Source organism: Podarcis raffonei, chromosome 7, assembly GCF_027172205.1.
Source record: "Podarcis raffonei isolate rPodRaf1 chromosome 7, rPodRaf1.pri, whole genome shotgun sequence".
In the NCBI taxonomy this organism is placed as follows: Eukaryota; Metazoa; Chordata; class Lepidosauria; order Squamata; family Lacertidae; genus Podarcis; species Podarcis raffonei.
The window spans coordinates 49,054,168-49,077,469 of NC_070608.1; the positions used below are offsets into that span (position 1 = coordinate 49,054,168).

A 23,302-nucleotide genomic window follows, 5' to 3' on the forward strand; every position below is an offset into this window, starting at 1 on the left:
AGTCATATTAACCCCCAGATATTTTACTTTCTTAACTAATGTTAAACCTGTCTCCTTCTGAAACCTCTCTTTCTCAATCGGTGTAAATTTTTTCTCAAGAACTTTAGTTTTTGACTTGTTCAACTTAAATCCTGCCACATGACCAAATTCTTGAATCAATTCTAATACTCTTTTCGTACTAGATTCTGGCTCCTGTAACGTCAAAACTAGGTCATCTGCAAAAGCTTTCAATTTGTATTGTTTGGCTCCGACCTGGATACCTTTAATCAAACGGTCCCTTCTAATCATATTTAACAAAACCTCCATGATCGAAATAAAAAGCAATGGGGAAATTGGGCAGCCTTGTCGTGTCCCTTTCTCTATCTTAAATTCCTCTGTCATCACATTATTGACTATTAACTTAGCTTTTTGTTCTGAGTAAATTGCACTTACACCATTTTCAAACCCTTGACCCACCCCCATTCCCTGAAGATTTTTCTTCATAAAATTCCAAGAAATATTGTCAAAGGCTTTCTCCGCATCTATAAAAATTGAAACTGCTTTGGTATTAATGTTCACTTGCAACTTCTCCAAAATGTTAATTATATTCCTCGTGTTGTCAGACAAGTGTCTACCTGGGAGAAAGCCAGCTTTGTCCTTATGTATCTCTTCCACTAATACTTTTTTTAATCTATTAGCCAAAATATCAGCAAAAATTTTGTAATCCACATTGAGCAGGGATAAGGGGCAGTAGTTCTTAAGTTGTGTCTTTTCAGACTCCGTTTTCCGTATAAGTGTAATGTAGGCTTCCTTCCACGACTCTGGCGCTTTCCCCCCTCCAAAATTTCATTTAATGGGCACTACTTTGAAGGCAAGCCATTATTAATTTTAGGGCTGGCCCACCCATGAAGCAAGGTGAGGCGACCGCCTCAGGTGGCAGGATCAGATCCACAGGAGCAGCAGATCGGTCCTCCAAGGAATGCATCACCTGCTTTCTGCTGCTGCCACAGTGACACCAACAGCTGTGATGCGCTCCTTGGAGGCACAGCATACAGTAACATAAAATAAAACGGAATAAAATCTGACATGATGACATCTATCATGAAAACTAAGAACCATCGGGTTGGAAAGACCTGGACAAATAAATACATTTACACCCGTGGTCTAAATATAGCTAGTTTTGAAGTTTCGCACATTCTGGCTTAAAAAAAAAAAGTTTTGGCATTAGCATTCCATAACGCGATCGGGCTGCTTTTCGAAACCCATCGCCTATCTATTCTCCTTCTCCTCCTCTTCTGTACGCGCGTCCACATTCTTCGGCAGGCGGCGGAGGCGCGCGCGCATGCGCAGATCAGCCTGCGGCTCGCACTGCGACTGCGCGCGCGGCGCCGAGCGCGTAAGCAGCAGCAGCCGCGTCTCCTCAAGAAGGAGAAGTTTTCCATTTGTCTGCCGGCAGCGGCGGCGGCGAGGAGCCGCGGCTGAGAGCCGCCATGTTGCTGTCCGCTCCTTTTCGGGCCGCCTTCGCGCGTTCGGTAAGGAGGGCGGTGGGGCTGAGGGAAACGCCGCTTCCTGCAGCGCGCTGGTCGGGCGTCCCCGGCAATGTCGGTGGAGGGCAGTAGCGGGCAAGGGCATGGAGGCGGCCCTCGCCTTCCTCAGGTGGAAGGGGAAAGGGAGGAGCTTGACTCGGTTTCCGCCCCGCTCCCGACGAGCCTAGCAGCCTCTGCGGCGGAGAAGCGGAGATGGCGGGAGGGGTGGACAAGGGCTGGGCGGAGGTTTTAGTCGGGAGCGGGGTTGCTTTACGGTGCATGCTTTCCTGGAAATAAGTCTTATAAAAGAAAAATAAACCATACGAGGAGAGGGAATGGGCTGCGGACCGGGGGGAGGCAGGTAATGGGAAAGGACAAATGGCGCCGTCGTCTTCTTCACCTCCTGAATGCCACCCTCTTTTTTTGGAATGGCTGTTCTGCAAGCAGGAGAGACCGTAAGGGTTGCGTTACGCATTTTTCGCGTGTAACGTGAAGTTAGGTCTTGGGAACGTTCAAACTTCACGTGACAGCGTTAGACCAAACTCCTAACGCTGTCAAATCTTGATAAAGTTGTGGATAGAGAATTGGAAGCGCATGTTGGGTGAGCATATGAACTCTTTCTTCTGCTGGGTCTTTGCATCTGGTTTTGGAGCCTCACAAGTGGTGGGGTCCTAGGAAACACTTTAAATCGATTCCGGCTTTAGATAGATTCCCTGGCAGGCCCCATTTAAACATGTAGGTCTGTATCTGTCATACCCCTCCTTTGTTGTCTGTTTACTTGCCCAGACCTTGTGCTGCGCTGCTTTATCGTTGTTGCTTTTTCCCTCTGACCACAGACAAAGGCTGCCAAACAGACCAGCAACACAAGCCCTGGGTGAACCAAATGATGGCAGGAGTCCTGTGTTATACCTAAGAGATAGCTAGTGAATAGAAAGCACAATGACTGGAATTGGTATTCCATAGCAGGGGCTACTGCTGAGATGAACAGCATAAAATCTAAGATAACTTGGACTGTTGTGTCACTTTGGTTTTTAAGTAAATACATGTTTTTGACAGGTGGGTAATGAGAGAAGAGTACAATGTGTATTTCTGAGCATGGAAAAGGAGTTCCCTAATTGCAGGCAAAAAGGGATCGAAAACAGTTATAGAAATAACCACAAGAGCATTGAGACAGTTGCAAGATTGATGAATTTCCAGTGCATTTTGAATATATTTTTTTATCAAAGGAACAGTCTCGTTTCTTTTTAAAGAGTTACTTTAAATAGTAGAGTTTGCCTACAACTTTATTGAGCTGTTTTCATGAAGCATATTAATATTTGTATGTGCATACAAATTTCTGTATATAAATAAATAATATAGGTCACTCAGTAGAGCATGAAACTCTTAATCCCAGGGTTGTGAGTTTGAGCCCCACGTTCGGCGAAAGATTCTTGCATTGCAGGTTGATCCCTGTGGCCCCTTCCAACACTACAATTCTATGATTCTAGGATTCTACTTTAATAAGAAAACATTCCATTTAATTTAAAATGAAAATTTGTTTTTGGCACCAATCACATAAGAGCCCTGATGGATCAGATCAAAGTCTTGTCTAGTTCAGCATCCTTTTCCCCACAATGGACAGCCAAATGCCAATGGAAAGCAGGTCACCAAGGCAATAGCCCTCCCTAACAAGTGGTATTCAGAGGCATATTGTCTCTGAACTTGGCATATAGCCATCATAACTAGTAGCCATTGATAGTCTTATCTCAATCATTTGTCTAATTCCCTTTTAAAGTAATTAAATTGGAGTTAACATGTCACTACATCATGTGGTAGTGAATACCATAGTTTGAACTATGTGCTGCTTGAAGAATTAATCTCTGCACAAACAGTAGTTTTTAGATGAGCAACAGATTCTGGTGCCCCTGCAGAAAAAAATTGGATTGCCTATTTGTTTCTAAACACTTGTGGTTTTTTACCTCCTGCAACTAAAGTTTGTGGGAGGCAGGGTTGGAATACGGATGTGGCTATTTTTAGTCCATGTTTATCATCCCTTCTCTAAAGTTAGGCAGCAGTTTAGGGAAGTGTTCTGATGTTATCTCAGCGATGCACCATGCTGTTCAAATGCATACAACTGCTGTTCCTTCTCTTTTGTAAACTTGAAAAGCTATATCAACACACACCTGAATTCTTGCAGCAGTGTGCTACCAGACTATTTCTCAAGACAACCACTAGGAGAGAGTATATAGTGGCAAATAGGTATTCCAAGATAAATTCAGGTTCATTTTGGTTGCTTAGCCAGAAGCATGTAGATAGCTTCTCATTAAGTTGTATGTTTTGGCAATAGCTACACAGTAATGGGCATTGATAATCTGTTTGTTCATATTTTTATTGTACACTTGCTTCATTATCTTTGCGTGGTAAAACTGCCTCTTGCTCAAGCCATGCCCAAGCATATACTGTACTTCTTTTCCTGTTTCCTTCTCTATGACCTCTTAGCACATTGATTTGCAATGTTTTCCTACTACTGCACTTTATTTGGGTACTGTTTATAGCAATTTCAGTGATTCAAGTAATGTGCCTTCTTTAGTGCTGCAGCACACTTTGTTAGTTTTCTATGAAGCAGACCACTTAGTTGTTAGATAAGCATGCTGTTACTGGAGGATTCCAATCAAGCATATAGGTGTGAGACAGTGGATTAATATAATGGCTGAGGGTGATAAAGCTTTGAAAATTGATGCACAAGCAAACTTTACTGTGGTTTTGTAGTTCCTGTGGAAAAGTATTTGAGGCGGTTCTCATAGGAGGGGCACAGGCAGGCTAAAATCATGCCCATCATCATCATCTTTTACTCTGAGCTTCCAGTTGGTACCGCTATCATGAATTATATAAGTTGTTTAGGAGCAGAAGGGATGGGCAGACACAAAACTTTTTTCAGGTGGGTTAAATATTGGTTTCTCTGATATTCTCTGCTTTTTTCTTTTATGTGGTACTGTATATGTAAGATGTAACTTTAAAACGGATGCTTACCTTCTATAAAATGTGCTTTGTAGGTTGCACAGATTCGCTCTCTTCATGCAACAGCTGTACGCAATGGTGGTGGTGGAGCTTTGTTTGTGGTAAGCAATTTGTATGTACAACTAAAGCAGATGTAACTGAAAATTTAGAAATGTGGTTTTTATTATCTTTTTTATCACTTGTCCTCCACAGTAATAACACAACCCATTTTTCTCAACAAATGTAAGACTACATTGATAATATCTCCCCTTTTAATTTAATGAAGATGAGATTGTATTGAGAAAGAATGTATTTGAGTAACTCCATATGAATTCAAAAGCTTTAATTATTTATGTTTATTTGGGTGTAGGAATAATGCATCTGTTCTGTAGTAATGGTGGTACTGTTAACCTGGAAGTTAACCTGTTTCAGCAGGAAGTTTTCGTGGGTCATAATTGTAACTTTGATACCATTGTTGCTTTATAGATTGTACAAACTGGTGCTTCTATTTGGCTTTATTTCAAAGACTCGTATCTACATTTTCACTTAACTGTACAGTAGAACCTCTACTTACAACTGCCTCCACTCGCAGACATTCCAAGTTGCGACCACGGGAAACCTGGAAATAACCGGTGGGTTTGCCGCCGTTCGTGCATGCAAAGGAGCGGCAATCGCCGCTTGCACAGAAGCGGCATTGCCATTTGTGCATGCGCAGGAGTGGGTGATCACCGCCCGCACCTGCGCACAATGGCACCTCTCCCAGCGACCTGTTTCACCATAAGGACGGGCCTCCGGAACAGATTGTGGTCATGAGTAGAAGTTCCACTGTAACCGGAACCTGTAAATAGACAAAGAGAAATTTGGCATGAAGGCAGCAAAAGAGATATCACAACATTAACCCCACTCAGTAGGGTATGATGAAATGTTGGTAAGGCTTGATAAATTTTGCCCCTGTTGTATGTCTTTACAACACTTCTGATGTTAAGTCCTGCTGTCTAGCTAAATAGTGGAGCACATGCTTTGTATGCAAAAATGTCCCAGGTTCAACCCCCCTGACATTTACAGGTAGGATCAGGAAAGACTCCTTGCTGAAACCTTTGAGAGCTACTGCCACTCAGCATAGACAATACTGAGACAGTTTGATTGAATAAAAGGCATCTCCCCTAATATAGATGACCTGCTGATATAAAGACAAAATGTGCAGTGGGGGGAATTACACAATAGGGGGCCATATATATGCTTAGAAAAATAACATGAACCATTCTTTATGATACATGACTCCTCTATGTGTACCTATATTGCAATACATAATTATACCCTCTGTAGCTCTTTTGTATTCTCAAGCAGAAATTATTGCTTTTAATTTTTATCAGACACTTAGCTACTTGAACGTATTTAGTGCTTTTTTTCTTTACTTGAGATGTAATTTTAATTAAGTATATAATGCTATCAGTGTGCATGACACTTTACAGAGCACAAAAGTACTGGTCCCTGTCTCTGAGGAGCTTAACTAAACTTCTGTACAGGGAAAACGAAGACGATGGGGAGGGAAAAGAAGGCAGCAGTAAACACACAGAATGGTGAAGCTGGAGGGGCAAAGGTCATGAGCAGGGATATATTGGATATAGTGGAGAGATGAGAAGGGGAAAGACATTTGAAGGTAAGAGCAAGGTGTATGTTCTGAATGTGGGAACTAAATAAAAACCAGTGAGGGGATTTAGGGAGGAGTGTCTCACAATCAGAGCAGCAACAGAAGCGAACAACTTTGGCAGGAGAATGCTGGAAAGAAATGAGAAGGCAAAATCGAGAAGACCAGCAAGGAGAAGATTGCGCTATTCTATGTAAGATATGATTAGGGTATGAACCAGAGTCTTTGCCAAGCGGACAAAGAAGAAGGGCTGTGGAGGGAGTTGAGTAGGAAAGCAAAAGGCAACATAACAGGAATAAGCGGCCTGCTCCAGGAGTTCAAAGATGGAAGGTGGTAGGTAGTTGGAGAGTGGATCAAGGGATGTTTTTTCAGGAAAAGGTGCACTGTAGCAGTTTCAACCTGCCTGTAATTCATACTATGTTTCATGCTAGGAGATATTCTGGCTGTGCCGTTTGGTATTAACTTGGATTTAACTAGAAAATGGGGACTATGAAATAGTAAAGTGATAGTTAAATTTTGACTAATCAACTGACTGGTGTACAATCCCTACAGTTTGCCTTGCGTTTTTATTTTTGCAATCCTTACAGCAAATACACCAATGTTGATACTGGTGGAATTTACCTATAGCAGGGTTGAAGCTCTAATTCCCTAAAGTGTTAGTCTTTTAAAAAAGCTTTTTTCATATTGTGTTGAGTCTATGATTAAACTGCAGGGAACAATATTTTATTTCAGTCTGTTTGAAATAGGATGACCAGATGTATAGGAGAAAGCGGCTCCTGTATCTGTTGAATAGAATAATTTTTTTTTTGCAGATGCATCTTTTCATACTTGCATGAGAAGCTGTGTTTGTACAAAATACCATCTTCTACATAACTATTAAGGTAGAATAGTCTTGTTTTTGCTGCATCTGACATATGTGTTCTAAATATGTGTAATTGTTTCATTATTTTGTTTGTACAGCACAGAGATACTCCTGAAAACAACCCAAATACTCAATTTGATTTCACACCTGAAAACTATAAGGTATGTCATGATACTTGATAGGCTGTACCTTTACAGAAAGCTGATTTTTTTTTTTTGCTATTGTAATGCTTATTTTCTTTAACAGAGAATAGAGGCAATAGTAAGCAACTATCCAGAGGGACACAAATCTGGAGCAGTGATGTCAGTCCTGGATCTAGCCCAAAGACAGCATGGATGGCTACCTATATCAGCAATGAATAAGGTATTTCATTATTTCAGGAGGCAGACCCTCCATGGTTTAGATATTTTCAAACACATTCTTAGATACAGTGGTAGCTCGGGTTAAGAACTTAATTTGTTCCATTTTAACAATCCAATCAAATCACATTAAATTGGATTGTTGAAAAGGAAAATTTAATTAAAATTACTTTTAAAAAAAGAAAGAACTTAATTCATTCCGGAGGTCCGTTCTTAACCTGAAACTGTTCTTAACTTGAGGTACCACTTTAGCTAATGGGGCCTCCTGCTGCCGCCGCACAATTTCTGTTCTCATCCTGAAGCAAAGTTCTTAACCCGAGGTACTAATTCTGGGTTAGCAGAGTCTGTAACCTGAAGCGTCTGTAGCCTGAAGCGTTTGTAACCCGAGGTACCACTGTATAATAATCAACAAAAAGATATGGCAGAGTTTGAGAAGCTTATATTGAAGTTCATCAATTATTGTTAAATTATGATACAGAGGAGGAACAGGTTAAGGAATACATTATCAATGTTCTGATGAAAGTGTAGGAAAACCTTTGGCTATTGGTGTGTAAGTTTTTGTTAAATATGGGAACAAGCAAGAACCGTTTTACAGTCATACCTCAGGATAAATACGCTTCAGGTTGAGCGCTTTCAGGTTGCACTCCGCGGCGACCCGGAAGTAACGGAGTGCATTACTTCTGGGTTTCGCCGCTCACGCATGTGCAGACAGTCAGAATGACGTCACGCGCATGTGCGGAGGCGGCAAAACGCGGCACGCACAGACGCGCTGTCACGTCTTACATTCTGATTGGGATGCGAACGGGGCTCCGGAATGGATCCCGTTCGCATCCTGAGGTACCACTGTATATGCATGGCCCCAATGGTCTATTACTCTTGCAAAACTACATAAAACAGTAATTACCCAGACACCTGCAAATACCAAAAAGAGGAGGGTGGTTTTATCATCTTTGGTAGAAATGCGACTGGGCAAAAAAAAGTTTGAGAATGATTAAAGACCAAAAGAATAGGTTTCTGGTATACAGAGTTCAGTTACACATTGTTGTCGTTGTTGAATTACTTGGATGTGTCAGTAAAACTTGACATTTGGAAATGGGTGCTTATTAGCTGCATCCAGAATCCTCTACGAAGGGAACTGGAGCTCCATCAACATCCAGTCCATCGCAGAGTGGTATAACAGATGTTGGGGAATATATACTGGTAGCTAAGCTATTGTATTTACAGTAAGGGGAAAATGTATTTGATCCCCTGCTAAACTTGCCCGTTTGCCCTCTGACGAAGAAATGGCCAGTTCATAATTTTAGTGGTAGGTTTATTGTAGCTGTGAGAGACAGAATAACAACAGGAAAACCCCAGAAACCCAGAAGACAAAAGTCAGAGATTGATGTGCATTATAATGAGTGAAATAAGTATTTGATCCCTTTGCAAAAGATGACTTAGTACTTGGTGGCAAAACCCTTGTTGGCAATTATAGAGGTCAGATGTTTCTTGTAGGTGGCCATCAGGTTTGCACACATCTCAGGAGGTATTTTGTCCCACTCCTCTTTGCAGATTCTCTCCAAATCAGTAAGATTTCAAGGCTGATGTGTTGCTACTTAAACCTTCAGCTCCCTCCACAGATTTTCGATGGGATTGAGGTCTGGAGACTGGCTAGGCCACTCCAGGACCTTCAGGTGCTTCTTTAGCCACTCCTTTGTTGACTTGGCCGTGTGTTTTGGGTCATTGTCATGCTGGAATGCCCATCCTCGACCTATTTTCAATGCCCGGGCTGAGGGAAGGAGGTCCTCACTCAAGATTTGACGATACATGGTCCCTTCCATGCAGTGAAGGTGTCCTGTCCCCTTAGCAGAAACATCCCCCCCCCCCAAAGCATAATATGTCCCCCTCCATGTTTGACGGTGGGGATGGTGTTCTTGGGGTCGTATGCAGCATTCCTCCTCCTCCAAACACGGTGAGTTGAGTGGATGCCAAAGAGCTCGATTTTGGTCTCATCTGACCACAACACTTTCACCCAGTTCTCCTCTAGGTCATTCAGATGTGCACTGGCAAACTGCAGATGGGCCTGTACATGTGCTGTCTTGAGCAAGGGGACCTTGCAGGCTCTGCAAGATCTTAGTCCTTCACGGTGTAGTGTGTTACCAACTGTTTTCATGGTGACTATGGTCCCAGCTGCCCTGAGATCATTGACAAATTCCCCTCCATGTAGTTCTGGGCTGCTTCATCACCGTTCTCCTGATCATTGCAACTCCACGAGATGAGATCTTGCATGGATCCCCAGACCGAGGGAGGTTGACAGTTATTTTGTGTTTCTTTCATTTGCGAATTATTGCACCAACTGTTGGCACCTTCTCACCAAGCTGCTTGGCAATAGTCTTATAGCCCAGTCCAGCCTTGTGCAAGTCTACAGTCTTGTCCCTGACATCCTTGGACAGCTCTTTGGTCTTGGTCATGGTGGCTACTTTGGAATCTGCTGGATTGATTTCTTCTGTCGACAGGTGTCCTTTGTACAGGTACTGTAACGAGCTGGGGTTACAGGTAAGACCTCTCACAGCAGGTGCTTCTAATCTCAGCTCATTACATACAGTGAAGATACCAGGTAGCCTGACATCTGGCTGGTTGATAGGGGATCAAATACTTATTTCACTCATTATAATGCACATTAATCTCTGACTTTTGTCTTCTGGGTTTCTGGGGGTTTTCCTGTTGTTATTCTGTCTCTCACAGCTACAATAAACCTACCATTAAAATTATGGACTGGTCATTTCTTCATCAGAGGGCAAACAGGCAAATTTAGCAGGGGATCAAATACTTTCCCCCCTCATTGTACTTAGATTAAGAGAACAGAATATCAGACAGGCCAACTTTTTGCTTATATAGCTTGCCTATATTCAATATTTCACTAAAGCAGGGTTTTTGTGCATATTAGTTAAGGGTTTAAAAATGTTTTGAGTGTGAGACCTAATTTTGAGTTTACAGTAGTTTGAGCATGAGAATTGATCTGTTTAATCATTTGCTTATGTGATTATTGGTCTTGAGTTAAGGAATATTGTACATGATTTCTTAAGGCCCTTTGGAATGTCCCTGTTGTTTATTTGATCAGATGTATGTATGTATGTATGTATGTATGTATGTATGTAATCATTATTGTGTATTTTTGCATATGAAGCATGGATAATAATGCTGTTTATAATAGTTGGTTAGTCTTGTACAAAATGTAAAGCACATTATGTGAAAGAAGCTATACCAGTGTAAGTAGTAGTAGTTATTAAAAGCTTTACTGTCTATAGTATGGTTTTTTAATAAAGTTGTATCATGAAGAAATCTTCTAAAAGACTTCTGTAGCTCAATAAAAGTGCACTGACTGTTCCTATCCGACTACGTTGCTGATGTACTATATGCAGGTCAGGGGTAGTGCACTCATAGGTATACTAAAATATAGCATAGGACAACAGGGATGTGGGTTTTTTGGTGCTGCTTTGAATTATGTGGTAGAACATTTTCTAGTCTGTAAATAGTTTTGATAGTCTGTAAATGGTTTTGAATAGTCTCAAATCTAGCACTTTAAAATATTTATTGATAATTTCTACCAGTGAGTTCATGGGATTAAATCATGGCCTGTGGATCTACTATTGTTGTTGGACTCATATACCATCATTCGTACCCCAAAGGCTCTCCTAGCTGGGGCTGATGGTAACTGTAGTCTGGGTCATGGACTATATTAACAATAACACCTTGTTAATAATTATTAACAATAAACCTTGTTAATAATCAATCTTGGAAGAACAAATGCTTGAAAAAAATGCACATTTACTATCACATTTTTTTGGGGAGGGAATTGTTGGTTAAGAAATACAAGGATTCATATCATCGCTGGCATTATAATTGCTTTTCAAAATGTTGGTGTTAGTTGAAACTGCTCATTTTATGTCCTGAAAAAATAAAACAGTCTTTTATTGTTACAGGTTGCTGAGATTCTAGACATACCTCCCATGAGAGTTTATGAAGTAGCAACCTTTTATACAATGTATAATCGTAAACCCGTTGGGAAATACCATATTCAGATCTGCACCACTACGCCTTGCATGCTGTGTGACTCGGATAGCATATTAGAAGCCATTCAGAAGAAGCTTGGTAGGATATATAGCTTACTTCTCTTATGTGGGGTTCTTCATTTACATTGTACTACCTTTTACAGAGGATTTGCTAAGGCTCCAGAACATTTTTAATATATAGTCATTTTCTCTGCTACTACACCTTCTTCTTCCTGGAAATGAAAGTAAAGAAAGTGTTTGGAATCAAACTAAAATGTGAAAACCTCATCACTTCAAATAACAGTGTTTTAAACTGATACTGAACACACTTTAAATGAGAGCATAGGAGCAGGCCTGCTTAACAGCAGTGATAATTATCTGCAAAACTGTAGGCCCACATTACAACTAGAAATTGTATGCCCTTCTCTTCTGGGGACTGCAATCTGTTCTGAATAACAGGTTATACAGTATATACAACTTGAAGTTTCAGGAAATGCTCGAAAAAGGAGGTAAACATAAAAATTAAGGGAGCCTAATGTTTTCCATATCCCCTCTCCTAATTTGCTTAAAAATGGCTGTGGCTGTTTTAATGCTATAGTTTCTATAGCTTGGATCTTTGTCCAGGTCTGACCAGACATCATCTCTCACTCTACCACACCTTGGTCAGTAACCTTTTGAATGTTATGAGACAAGTACAACCTTTATGGATCTGTTCAACAACGGAGAGAAACATTAAGTTTTCACATCCTGACACTTTGCTAAATATATTACAGTGGTGGGGGTGTAGCTGTCATCCTGGCAGGATGCCACTGCCACACAGGCATTCATATAATGCAGCCAACTGCTTTCAGTTTTATAAGGTCTAAAACAGCTATAATTTTAACAAAATTAAACAATTTCCACATAAATCCTAATAAGATCTAAAACAAAGATATTTTTTAAAAAATATAAATAACAGCAACAACCTCCCGCTAAACAATACCCCAGCCCAAGAGTGTTCAGCAGCCTCAGCTTTTGTAGCTGGAGTCAGTCAGGGCCCCGGTCTCCCAGGGCAAGTGGGAAAAGGCCTGCAAGGTTCTAATGCTGCTTTGTTTTTGCTTATGCCCCTAGGTATAAAAGTTGGAGAAACAACACCTGATAAACTCTTCACTCTGATTGAAGTGGAATGTTTGGGGGCTTGCGTAAATGCACCAATGGTACAAATAAATGATAACTATTATGTAAGTACAAGTGGGTCCCTCCATCAAAATGTTGCAGTGTATCCATGGGGTGCATTTGTTGTCTGATCCTGTGGCTTTAGGGGAGAGGAATACACAAACACTAGCATCAAAAAAGTAGTCTCTTCCTTGACTTGACTCCAACCTTAATATAAAGTGCAGCTGGTCTGCATGCAAGTTAATAGAACACAAACCTTCCTCTCTGCAAGGTGGTCTGAAGTAGCAGTTCATGCAGAGTGGCCTTTTCTTCCTCCTCAGAAGTATGGAGAATTTTTGACTGGTAATATGAAACAAGGGACGCAGGTGGCGCTGTGGGTAAAACCTCAGTGCCTAGGAGAGCCAGTATGGTGTAGTGGTTAAGAGCGGTAGTCTAGTAATCTGGGGAACCGGGTTTGTGTCTCCGCTCCTCCACATGCAGCTGCTGGGTGACCTTGGGCCAGTCACACTTCTCTCAGCCCCACTCACCTCACAGAGTGTTTGTTGTGGGGGAGGAAGGGAAAGGAGAATGTTAGCCGCTTTGAGACTCCTTAAAGGGAGTGAAAGGTGGGATATCAAATCCAAACTCTTCTAGGACTTGCCGATCGTATGGTCGGCGGTTCGAATCCCCGCGGCGGGGTGAGCTCCCGTCGTTTGGTCCCAGCTCCTGCCCACCTAGCAGTTCGAAAGCACCCCTAAGTGCAAGTAGATAAATAGGTACCGCTTTATAGCGGGAAGGTAAGTGGCGTTTCCGTGTGCTGCGCTGGTGCTGGCTCACCAGAGCAGCTTCGTCACGCTGGCCACGTGACCCGGAAGTGTCTGCGGACAGCGCTGGCTCCCGGCCTCTTAAGCGAGATGAGCACGCAACCCCAGAGTCGGTCACGACTGGCCCGTACAGGCTGTTAGGATATTTCCGTTCCACCTTAAAAGGGAGCAGGCTGTGAGTCACAGAACCTGCGTATTTCCTGTCTCACAGGATGTTTCTGTTGTGTCTTTGCTTTTCGTTTCCTTGTTGTTGCCAGAGCATACCGATGCAGGCGGTCATGTTTTTCTTTGTTCTGACCAACGCTGAATAAACTGTAAATATGCTCTCCTGCTGTGCATCTCTCGCTGTGTGAATCCTGCTGACAGAGTGTGCACCAGCCTAAGAATGTGGAATACTGTTTCTGAGGCTTCATGTCGCTAATTGCTGATACTGTGTGTCTATGGGAGATCGATGGATCGTCCGGCAGCCGGCTTGGGGGCTCAGATGGACTTTATCTCCCTGGCAGTATCCCAACACAGGCAGGGGTACCTTTACCTTTACCTTTTTAATATGAATCAACTTCAGCCCCACCTCTGACCTGCAATATTAATAGTTGTATATGGCAGAGCTGTCATAAGCTTCTCTATCTCTCTCTCTCAGCACAGCCCCCAACCTGCAACAACCCTGCAGGGTTGTTGTAAAATCTTTTATCAGCTCAATCTGCAATGAGAGAAATGGGTATCACTGCAGATTTGCACACGCTATTTGCTTCATCCCAATCCTCAAACCTGCACTAGGGTGTAGTATCTCTGAACAACGCTGAAGTGTAATAACCACTTGAGCTTGATTTGCGGCATACAGTATGACTTTATTGCAGGGTTGTCATAAGCCCCTCTCTCTTAGCCACAACTTATTCTGTCCTGTACTACTGGGACACTTAACTAGGTTTGCTTTGGAATTCGCACGGCAAAATAGCCCCCAAAATTGTAACAAAATATTTGCATTAAAATAACTAGGGAGCTCCTGTTCTGATATCCTGGAAGAGGACAATGCTAGCAGGTTAACTCATTTCATTCCCCCTCCCTCCCCCAAACACACACTTTTGTTTCCCGACCAGATACTGAGTGTGCTCAGTCCTCAATGAGCTGTTAGAAGAGGGGTTGTCCTGTACCCCTCCTTTAAAGTGTACTTCTGCAATACCTCTTGGTGCTTACCATCTGAGTTTACTATTCAGAGTAACCAAATATAACCCAATGTAATCAAACTATGTTTATCCAGTTTAACTTATCCTGTTTTTTCTTTATTTTAAGAGTACTAAAAGTTGTTTCCTCACATAAATAATTAAGTGGATTGTTAATTTTTTTTATTGCAAATGAGCTAGATTTGAACCAGTTTGTATTCCGTGTTTGCTGTGTGACAGTAGCGTATTGCTGTGAGCATTTGTTCCCATAACCATATTGACAAATTGTAGGATCTACTAGACAGCAGGAAACCTGCCCCACTTAAAAGCTCTAATTATGCCTACATTTTTTCAAGGGTTAATAGAATTACCACAGAGTGATACTTTTAGTCCCCCAAAAAATGCTATCATACTTTTTTAAATGTCAGGAAATGTTTACATTTTCCTTATTTCACATTTCAGGAAGATCTGACAACAAAAGACATAGAAGACATAATTGATGAACTAAAAGCTGGAAAAGTTCCAAAACCTGGACCAAGGTATTTTATTCATTTGTACCATATAATAAATACTAAGGAAAATTGGGAACAGTAACATCGTATGTAATTAGCATTACATTTTCTTTCCACAGCAAGTTGCAAACATATCTATAGATATGGGAAACCAAATATAAACCTTTATTCCAATGATGCTTCAAGTTTATAAACTTTAAGGGTCTGTGTCCTAGTTGCCAAAATATTTCATTGAAATAGCTGAATTCACAGCAGTATTGAGTCTTGACCAAACTTCAGAGAGATGGGATTGCTTCTAAATTTAATTGTGTGTTTATTCCAGTGTTTATTTGACAGGCTTACATCTTCACTTCTTTACAGTCAGGAGGCTCAAGCTAGTTTTACACTGCATAGATTTCAGATCAAGTGCCTTCAGTGGCTATACAGCACTCTAAATAAATCAGATTCACTGATTTGTGGCAATCATTTTGCAAGTTATAGTCAAACTGTGATGCTCTCAGACACGAAATTATTAATTTTTATTTTTGAGAAACAGTATTTGCTGCATCACTTTCTTTTGTAATTTGATTGTATGCTTGCTACAGAGGAAGAATGTTATGCCAGTGAGGTACAGTGCTAGACTAAGACCAGAGAGAACCAGATTCAAATCTCTGCTCAGCCATGTCGCTCACAGGAAGACTGGGCTGGTGCCATATATGCTTAACCTATTTCAGTGGGTTGCTGTGAGAATAATATGGGGGTCCTCAGAAAAAGGGCAGGATAAAAATGTAATAAACACACAGTAATTTAACAACTGAGGGTTTTCCCCCTAACATTCAGCTTGTAAAATTCAACCTACGTCTTTGGTTTACAAGACACAGCCTGATCCTATACTCAGATGTAAGCCCAAGTTACTTCAGTGGAGCTATAAAGTTGAACATGCAAGAACTACAACTGTGCTTAGAAAGTAGCATGCATACATTGGCTTTTGAACTTGTTTTTAAACTTGCGACTAGGTTCATGTTTTCACAAATATCCAGAACTAAAGAGGTTTGAAGAAAATGAGTGACTTCTGTTTACCCTTGAAGATGAATAGTGCAATGGAAGTAATGCATAAGTTAATTGCTCTCTCTTTTTGCAGGAGTGGGCGCTTCTCTTGTGAGCCAGCTGGTGGTCTCACTTCTCTGACAGAACCACCCAAGGGACCTGGTTTTGGAGTTAGGCCAGACCTTTAAGACCATTGTTCTAGCTGTAAGGAACTACTTCAGAAAATAAAATCTGAACTGCATACAGATGAAAACATGATTTCAGTTGCTTACAGTCTGGTATAATAATTTTACTTTAATATAGTTACCTGAGATTAAAATTCAAGTTTTATTATTGTTTATATTTATTAATTTTGTTATAGGCAAATGGAAAATGCAAGAGTCATCCCCAAACCAGGGCTATTCTAACACAACACTTTATATCAATTTTACATAAATTTGAAATTAAAATAAGAACAAAATAAAGTCTCTTTAAAAAGCTTTTATATATATATATATAATATATATATATATATATATATATATATTAGGTACATAAATTATATATATATAACAAGTAGTCAAAAAAAATTGATTAGAAAGGGGGGTTGGAAAAATATTATATTAACAGAGACCAAACTGCTGTGCAAGTGGAATGTATACATAGCTAACCTGTGGCCCTCCAGGTATTGTTGAACTTCTACTCTCATCATCCACAGCCAGCAAAAGCCAGTTTCAGGGATAATACAAGTTGTAACCCAGCAGCATCCAGAGGGCCACAATTACCCATCCCTGGCCTGAATAGTCAAAGATAGTTGCACCAGATAGAAGTTTCAGGTACCCACACAGTGTAGGTGATTTTGAAGATATGACTTGTCCACTGGGTACACTGAGGGGACAGATGTTTTCAATGCCATATAATTAATCTCAGGGCTACTAATGCAAAGACCTGTGAATTTAACACAGAATACTGTGTTTAAGGTGTGTGCTTTACAATGTCCTAAAATAATCTGAATGCAAATTGTAATGAAACAAGGGCACGATTAAACCTAGTTTCTATTTATTGCAAACTGTAATTTTGGGATATTCTCGTAACTAATGTGTTTGACAGCACTAGCATTCATATAATTCAGTATGTCCAATTTAGCAAGATACCAATGTAAATGCAGTTTATTCTATTGAATAAGCATTGAATATTGGTTTTGTGTTGCTGACCTAACAAAAAACTTAAGTTTGATATAAGTACTTACAAATTCTTAAACTCCATAAAGACAGAACTAAGCCCTAAGCCCTGAGCCAGAGTTTGCATATTTTCACTTTTATAGTATACAAATTGGGAATCTTTCTAATTCCTGTAGATTAGACTCCTTAGATTCCTTGCCAGTCTTCACTTTAAGTTACTTGAATCTGTTCAGGGTCTATTGTTTAGGTATTCATAATCTCTACTTGTGGTACACTAATTAGATGGCTTAACATGATGTGCAGACCACTCCGTCTCAGCGTAGAAGATAGATTTTATTGTTACATCCTGGTCTTTGATTATATTAAAAGTGTTTTGCTAAGAACTAAGGGACACGGGTGGCGCTGTGGTCTAAACCAGAGCCTAGGGCTCGCCAATCGGAAGGTTGGCGGTTTGAATCGCCGCGATGGGGTGAGCTCCCGTTGTTCAGTCCCAGCTCCTGCCCACCTAGTAGTTCGAAAGGACGTCATGTGCAAGTAGATAAATAGGTACTGCTCCAGCGGGAAAGTAAACAGCGTTTCTGTGCGCTGCTCTGGTTCACGAGAAGTGGCTTAGTCATACTAGCCACATGACCCGGAAGCTGTCTACAGACAAACGCCAGCTCCATCGGCCTATAGAGCGAGGTGAGCGCGCAACCCAAGTCATCCGCAACTGGACCTTACAGTCAGGGGTACCTTTACCTTTACCTATACTTCAGAACAGTGAGCTGTGAGTTATCGGGCTGTCAACGGGGGATGTTTAATGTAAGAAACCAGAACTCAGATAGGGTAATCTGACACTGCGTAATCTGAAGCAGATTTTAATGTATGCTCCTCAAAGTAAAATATTTTGAAATGACTACATTACCATTCCGCCTTTCCTCTCCAAACTTCATTCACTTACATGTGGTGAAAAAAACAAAAAAGTAAGTTTTAACTTTAAATGTGTATGTTATGCAGCTAAACCTACTTAAATTACTAGATAACAGTGTACTCTTGAACTAGAATTGCAATCTACAGAGAGAAGTTAGGAGATTATCTTTAGATTCATGATTGCTTCTGCACAATCCTCCCAAAATTTATTTTTAAAGCATCTAAAAGCTGGTCTTATGAGGTTAGACAGATGTTTCTGTTCCTTACAGCAACTGTATTTAATGATGTTTTAGCAGTGGCTGTCACTAACTTGATGGGGGGAAAGTCCAGGACTTAAAACTGATACGTATTTGGCATGCGTGGATGAAAAAGCTATAACCAGTTAATTGCCTTTCTAACAAAGTATCACCTTTAATAAACTTTTAATTTAGAACTTTAATATGTTTTAATTTCTGATTTTCACAAATCAAATGGAAATTGTAAATTGCACCTACTATAAACTGCAGAATGTCGATCCCAGAATTTTATGCTTCTGGACATGTGCCTTAATGTTGGTGCCTTTTATGGGTTTATGCAGTATCAAAGGTCTGTGAAACCGGGCCTGTGCTTAAGACATCTGTATGTTTGTGAACAGTAGCCTTCTAGTATCCTGACAACAATACACAGTATCCAGTTTGTTTTATAAAACTTCTTATGGGAAATCTCTTAGCCTGGTTCAAAATGAACTTGAATATATGAATGTTAAATCAAAGCATAGAGTCTCAAAAAACTAAATCCAATTCTTATGGTCAATTAACCACACCCACTCTGCTTTGTAAATATTGCAAAATCTATTTTTTAAAATAATAAGAATATAAGACTGTTGCATCAGGCTAAAGTCCCATGTAGTCCAGCTCTGTGTTCACATATTGTTGAGCAGATGTTCACGAAGCCCACAAGCATAACCTGAGTGCTACAGCTTTCTCCTCACCTGCAAGTCCCAGCAAATGCCTATTAAAAGGCATGCTGCCTTTTGACAGTGGAGGTAGTACATAGCCATTGAACCTAGTCCTTGATAGCTTCATCACCCATGAATTTATCTGTTAACTCCCATCAGGGTGCTGAGCTAAAGCTAACAAACCCCAGTGAGTCTACTACATAGAACACAAAGTCTAGTACTATGCGTGACAGCTTTTGATAGTTAATGATATAACCTTACATCATTATAACAAGCCATGAGCTACAAACTCTTATGAAAAGCCACTTTCTAAAGAAATAAAATTCATTCGTCCAGCTGCTTGGCAGTAGTTCTGAGGAGAAGACATCTTGACGAGATCAGGCTCTTGTCACACGAGTTTCTAGGTGTCTGTCTGCATATAGGACGTGAAGGGGACTACTCCAGAACGCTATATATCACATTTAAAGTTGATCTAGTATTTTATCAAGTTTGTGACTCAAATGGGTATAATTGTACCACTAGTTCACGTTCCCAGCTATTTTTCCTAGTCAGAACCAGTGACGTGAATAGTACTACGCGCTACCCTGCTATGCTAGGCTAATGCCAACTATCTACTCTCAACCGGTTTTCGTTTCAAACGCGGAGCTACCTCGTCATATCGCTTACTGAGACCACACACCACAAAAAACGGTCACAGCGGCTGCACGCTCTGCAGTGGTGGGGAGGCTAATTCAGTCCTCGTGCAACGTGAACCGGTGCTCGGTTGTCTTTGCAGAAGCCCTTGTTCCCCACGCGTTAGCCCCGTGAGACTGTCGTCCTCACAGGGGAGCAAAGCCCTGCGTACTGCTGCCCCCCCCCCGCAACCTCCGCGCTTTTATTAGGATGCGGCGGAGCCGCACACACACCAGGCGCGCATGCGCGTTCGGTGTTTATGAAAACTCACTGCGCCACCGCCGCCGGAAAGCCCTTCCCTGGGGAAGGGAGTGACCTGTAGGAGTGGCTCCGGGGCGAAGATGCCTCCGTTCGCATTCGGCCCAAGCGAGGAAGCCTAGCCCGCGCGTTCCTTTCCTTACCCGTAGCCTGCCTCTTCGGACCACCGCCGCTAGTATTTCCAGAAAATTCCAGCAGCGCCACCCGAGAAGGAAAAACTAGACGACGGGCGCGCACGCGCACCAGGCACTCGCTTTCTGTCTCCGCCCTCTAACCGTGTCAGGGCCCGTTATTCCTTTTATTTTCTCCCTTACATCTGCGTGGTACACTAGGGAGAAAGCAGCATTTCTTATGTGGAACGCCGAGGAATTCTGACAAGAGGGTGATTATGACGTTGGCTCTTACTCTCGTGCCCTCTAAAATCCTCCCCCCTTCCTCTTTAACGCTCACGGCGGCGGCGCGTGCCTACCCGTTTCTGGTGCCCTTCTGCAGGTCACGTGATGGGCGCTTCAGCCAATCCGCGTGGAAAGTCACAAACCGACATTCTGACGGGCTTGAAAAGCGGAGGGGGTGGGGGGAGAGCGAGCGAGAGGGGCAAGGGAAAGGGGAGCGACTGAGCTGAGGGGAGGGGGCGAGAGGAGAGAAGGGGTGTCGTCAAAACCTGACTCTTGCCGTGGCTTTCGGAGCGGGGTTGAGACTCCAGGCGCCCCTGACCGGCAGGGGGTGGCTGCGGAATTCGGATCTTCTTTAAAGGACGGCGCTTCTTGTAAAGAGCCGCCTCCCTTCCGCTAAGAGAAGGTAAGGAGAGGAAACCACCAGTATCTCCACCGCAGACTCCGCGGGGGGGGGGGGAGGCGGGGAGGGAAGGAGCAACGGCAGTTACGCGAGTGACACCCCCTTTGTAGGACACCCCCCCTTGTAGGTCACCCCCTTTACAGGTGAGGGTGGCAAGGAGACACTAAAGAAGAAAACAACTGCTCTAGAAACGGCTTGACGCCGCTCTGAAATCCCCCCTCTTCCTTTCCTGGTGTCATATGTACGTGCGTGTCTGTCAAAACTCCCTCCTTTCTGCAAATGGGGCTCCCTTTATGCAGCCTATTCTGTGGCGGAGGTGAGTGTATAGAATATATATATGCCCCTTTCAGTGGGTGTGGGTGGGTGGGTGTGCGCGCGCGCGGGCGCGCACGAGCGCGAGGCAGCCCACCCTAGTCTGTAGCACCCCCTGAACCTCCCGTGAGGCGGGAGGGAGCCGCGGTTCGTACAGAAGTGGGCTCCTTTTTGCTGCTGCCTGTTCCTGCCCTGCTTGCTTTGGGTGTACATTTAAAAAGCAGAGAGAGAGAGCGAGAACACTCCCCCTTTCTTGCGCTGCCTTTCCTCGTAATGGAGGTACTGCAACCTCTTTGCCTACATGGAACACGCATGAGCCCTTTCTGAGGAGATCTCCTGACACACCTTCCTTCGGTGCGTCGTCGTGCCTTCCTTCCTCCCTCGCCGCTCCCCCCCCACCCGCTTCTAATACTGTGCACGAGGACTGTCAGCCCGAAGAAAGGGCTCTTTCCATCCGGCAGCCCTTTGGCTCCCTCGATCCCAGCCTGTCACTGTTGTTGCTGCAGCTGGAGCCATGGCTGCCGCTGCTGTCACTGCTTCTCCCTCCTTGTGGGGCTGTTTCTCTGATACGTGGTTTCTCTCGTATTCCCCGCCCCGCGCTGAGGCTTATATTTTTGTGAGTGAGGGCAGGATAATCGCGTTCAGTAATTATAATAATAATAATGCTGATAGGACTGAGTTCTTTTGGTCTGCAGCATTGTCAGCCCTTTCTAAAGGGAAGAGGCAGTGTTGAGCGTGTGTGTGTGTGTGTGTTAGCGCGCGCCAGCGTTTGCGTATGTTTCGACAGGCTGCTAGGGGGAGAGAAAGCAACAACGAACGTGCAGTAAGTAATTTCTTTTTCAAAAAAATGGTGCTTCTGGAGCGTAAAGGAAATGCTATTGCCAGTATCATTCTGATGGCTCATGTTTAAAATTCGTAGAGCAGATGACAGATTTTTTTTTAAAAAAAAGGTTATGCTAGTGCAACACGTGTGTAATTCCCTGGGATCATTGAACTTTATGCTTGAAGCCTAAGATACAGCCTCCTGTGCTGAAGATTTTTAGTGCTGTGTCTTTGTTAACTTTTGACACTGCTATTCCTGCTTCAGGGTTTGAAAGTGAAGAGCATAAAAGCCACAGTAGTATTAGTAAGTGTATATTGTATTGAGAGCTTGAAGAGTTTGACTTGGGTGCTGTGTGGCCTTGGACAATCTCTTACCCTAGTAGGTACAGTACTAAGGATGAGTGTCTGGTCCAGCTTCTTCCTGTCCACATGCTACTTTATACCACACATACAATTATTACTGGATACAGAAAATAGGTGTAGGTGTGTGCACCAAATGTTTCATAATTTAAACAGCAATTTAGTATTTTTTTAAAAAGCATAGGCCTCATGCAAGTGAACCAGGACAATTGCTACAAGGGGGGAGCTACCCTCGGTAGCCTCCCATGTTTCCTAGCTTTCCAAGCTTGGACAATATTTTTTCTGTAGTCAGATGCAGCAAGCAGGTAGTTCCTGAGCATGAAGCAAAATACACTCACTTCTCTGGGGGACAGAGAAGGGGGGTTCCTTGTATGTAGATCTATGTCACTTAGAACCACCAATTATGGTAACCTCTGGTGATCATAAAGGAGGCAGAGCTGCCCAGATATAAAGTCTTGGCTCAAAGTCTATTTAAAAATATACAGACCATTACTTTCTTCACCTTCTGGTCACCATTCTGAACTCATCATTGAAAACATTATAAATGTTAGTTGCCTCCATAGTTAGAATTTACTTAAATTTCCCCGCGTGTTTTACTAGCCTTATTGAATCTAGCTACAGAAAATATTCAAATTCCTTCTCAAGACACCTTGTTTCTATCTGACCCAGCTCTCTTAACCTTTCTAACATGTTTGCCTGTCCTGTGATGTGCTGTGCTCTTGCTCTTATTTGAACCTGTTCAAATAAGCCTTCCCCTGAATGATTGACCAAAGTTGAATATAGTTCAAAATTATGGCTCCCTGACACCATATAATGTGGCATTAATACTCTGTAGTTCTTCCTAAAAACAAAGACCTACACGTGTAATATGTCCAGTCATTTAATGTCCTTTGTTTATGGATGCACTGTATCTGTTGCTCATCTGAAGCCTTGTTCACTTATTGACTTTTTTCTTTGAACCTTTTGAGAATTTCATATTCTGGATGATTAAAGAAACCTATAGAGGCTAGCATGTGAAAAGTAGAAATTTAAGTTCTAGA

At 42.2% G+C, this 23,302-nt stretch overlaps 2 protein-coding genes and 1 long non-coding RNA gene across 7 annotated transcripts in view; 2 read left to right on the top strand and 1 right to left on the bottom strand.

The window, feature by feature from the left end:
- The first annotated feature begins 1,345 nt into the window (after window positions 1-1,345).
- Window positions 1,346-16,367, top strand: NDUFV2 (NADH:ubiquinone oxidoreductase core subunit V2). Of its 2 annotated transcripts, XM_053396525.1 has the most exons (8): window positions 1,346-1,511; window positions 4,538-4,603; window positions 7,090-7,152; window positions 7,238-7,354; window positions 11,313-11,481; window positions 12,492-12,601; window positions 14,962-15,038; window positions 16,132-16,367. In XM_053396525.1, the coding sequence occupies exons 1-8, from the start codon at window positions 1,470-1,472 to the stop codon at window positions 16,223-16,225; spliced, it is 738 nt and encodes a 245-aa protein (XP_053252500.1). In that variant the 5' UTR covers window positions 1,346-1,469; the 3' UTR covers window positions 16,226-16,367. The 2 variants fall into 2 exon arrangements, with proteins under 2 accessions (XP_053252500.1, XP_053252501.1); XM_053396526.1 differs by lacking the exon at window positions 4,538-4,603.
- On the bottom strand, window positions 11,144-12,914 carry LOC128417612 (uncharacterized). The gene is made up of 2 exons (XR_008331504.1): window positions 12,789-12,914; window positions 11,144-11,607 (listed from the first exon to the last, which is right to left on the bottom strand). It is a non-coding gene; the product is annotated as an uncharacterized LOC128417612 (long non-coding RNA).
- Window positions 16,368-20,255: 3,888 nt separating the features above from the next.
- Window positions 20,256-23,302, top strand: part of ANKRD12 (ankyrin repeat domain 12) — a 50,118-nt gene continuing 47,071 nt past the window's right edge. For 2 of the 4 annotated variants that reach the window (XM_053396519.1, XM_053396522.1), the window contains exon 1: window positions 20,628-20,771. The gene's annotated coding sequence lies outside the window, so the exon portion shown is untranslated. Of the gene's footprint in view, window positions 20,356-20,627; window positions 20,772-20,847; window positions 21,085-23,302 lie in introns of those variants that run through there. The other 2 variants (XM_053396520.1, XM_053396521.1) reach the window with 2 other exon arrangements.

Bases quoted from the DNA above. Each gene is read 5' to 3' on its own strand.
- NDUFV2 (XM_053396525.1), top strand. From the start codon at position 1,470: ATGTTGCTGTCCGCTCCTTTTCGGGCCGCCTTCGCGCGTTCG. The intron at 1,512-4,537 runs GTAAGGAGGGCG...TGTGCTTTGTAG, and splicing joins GGGCCGCCTTCGCGCGTTCG to GTTGCACAGATTCGCTCTCT. The intron at 4,604-7,089 runs GTAAGCAATTTG...TTGTTTGTACAG, and splicing joins GTGGTGGAGCTTTGTTTGTG to CACAGAGATACTCCTGAAAA.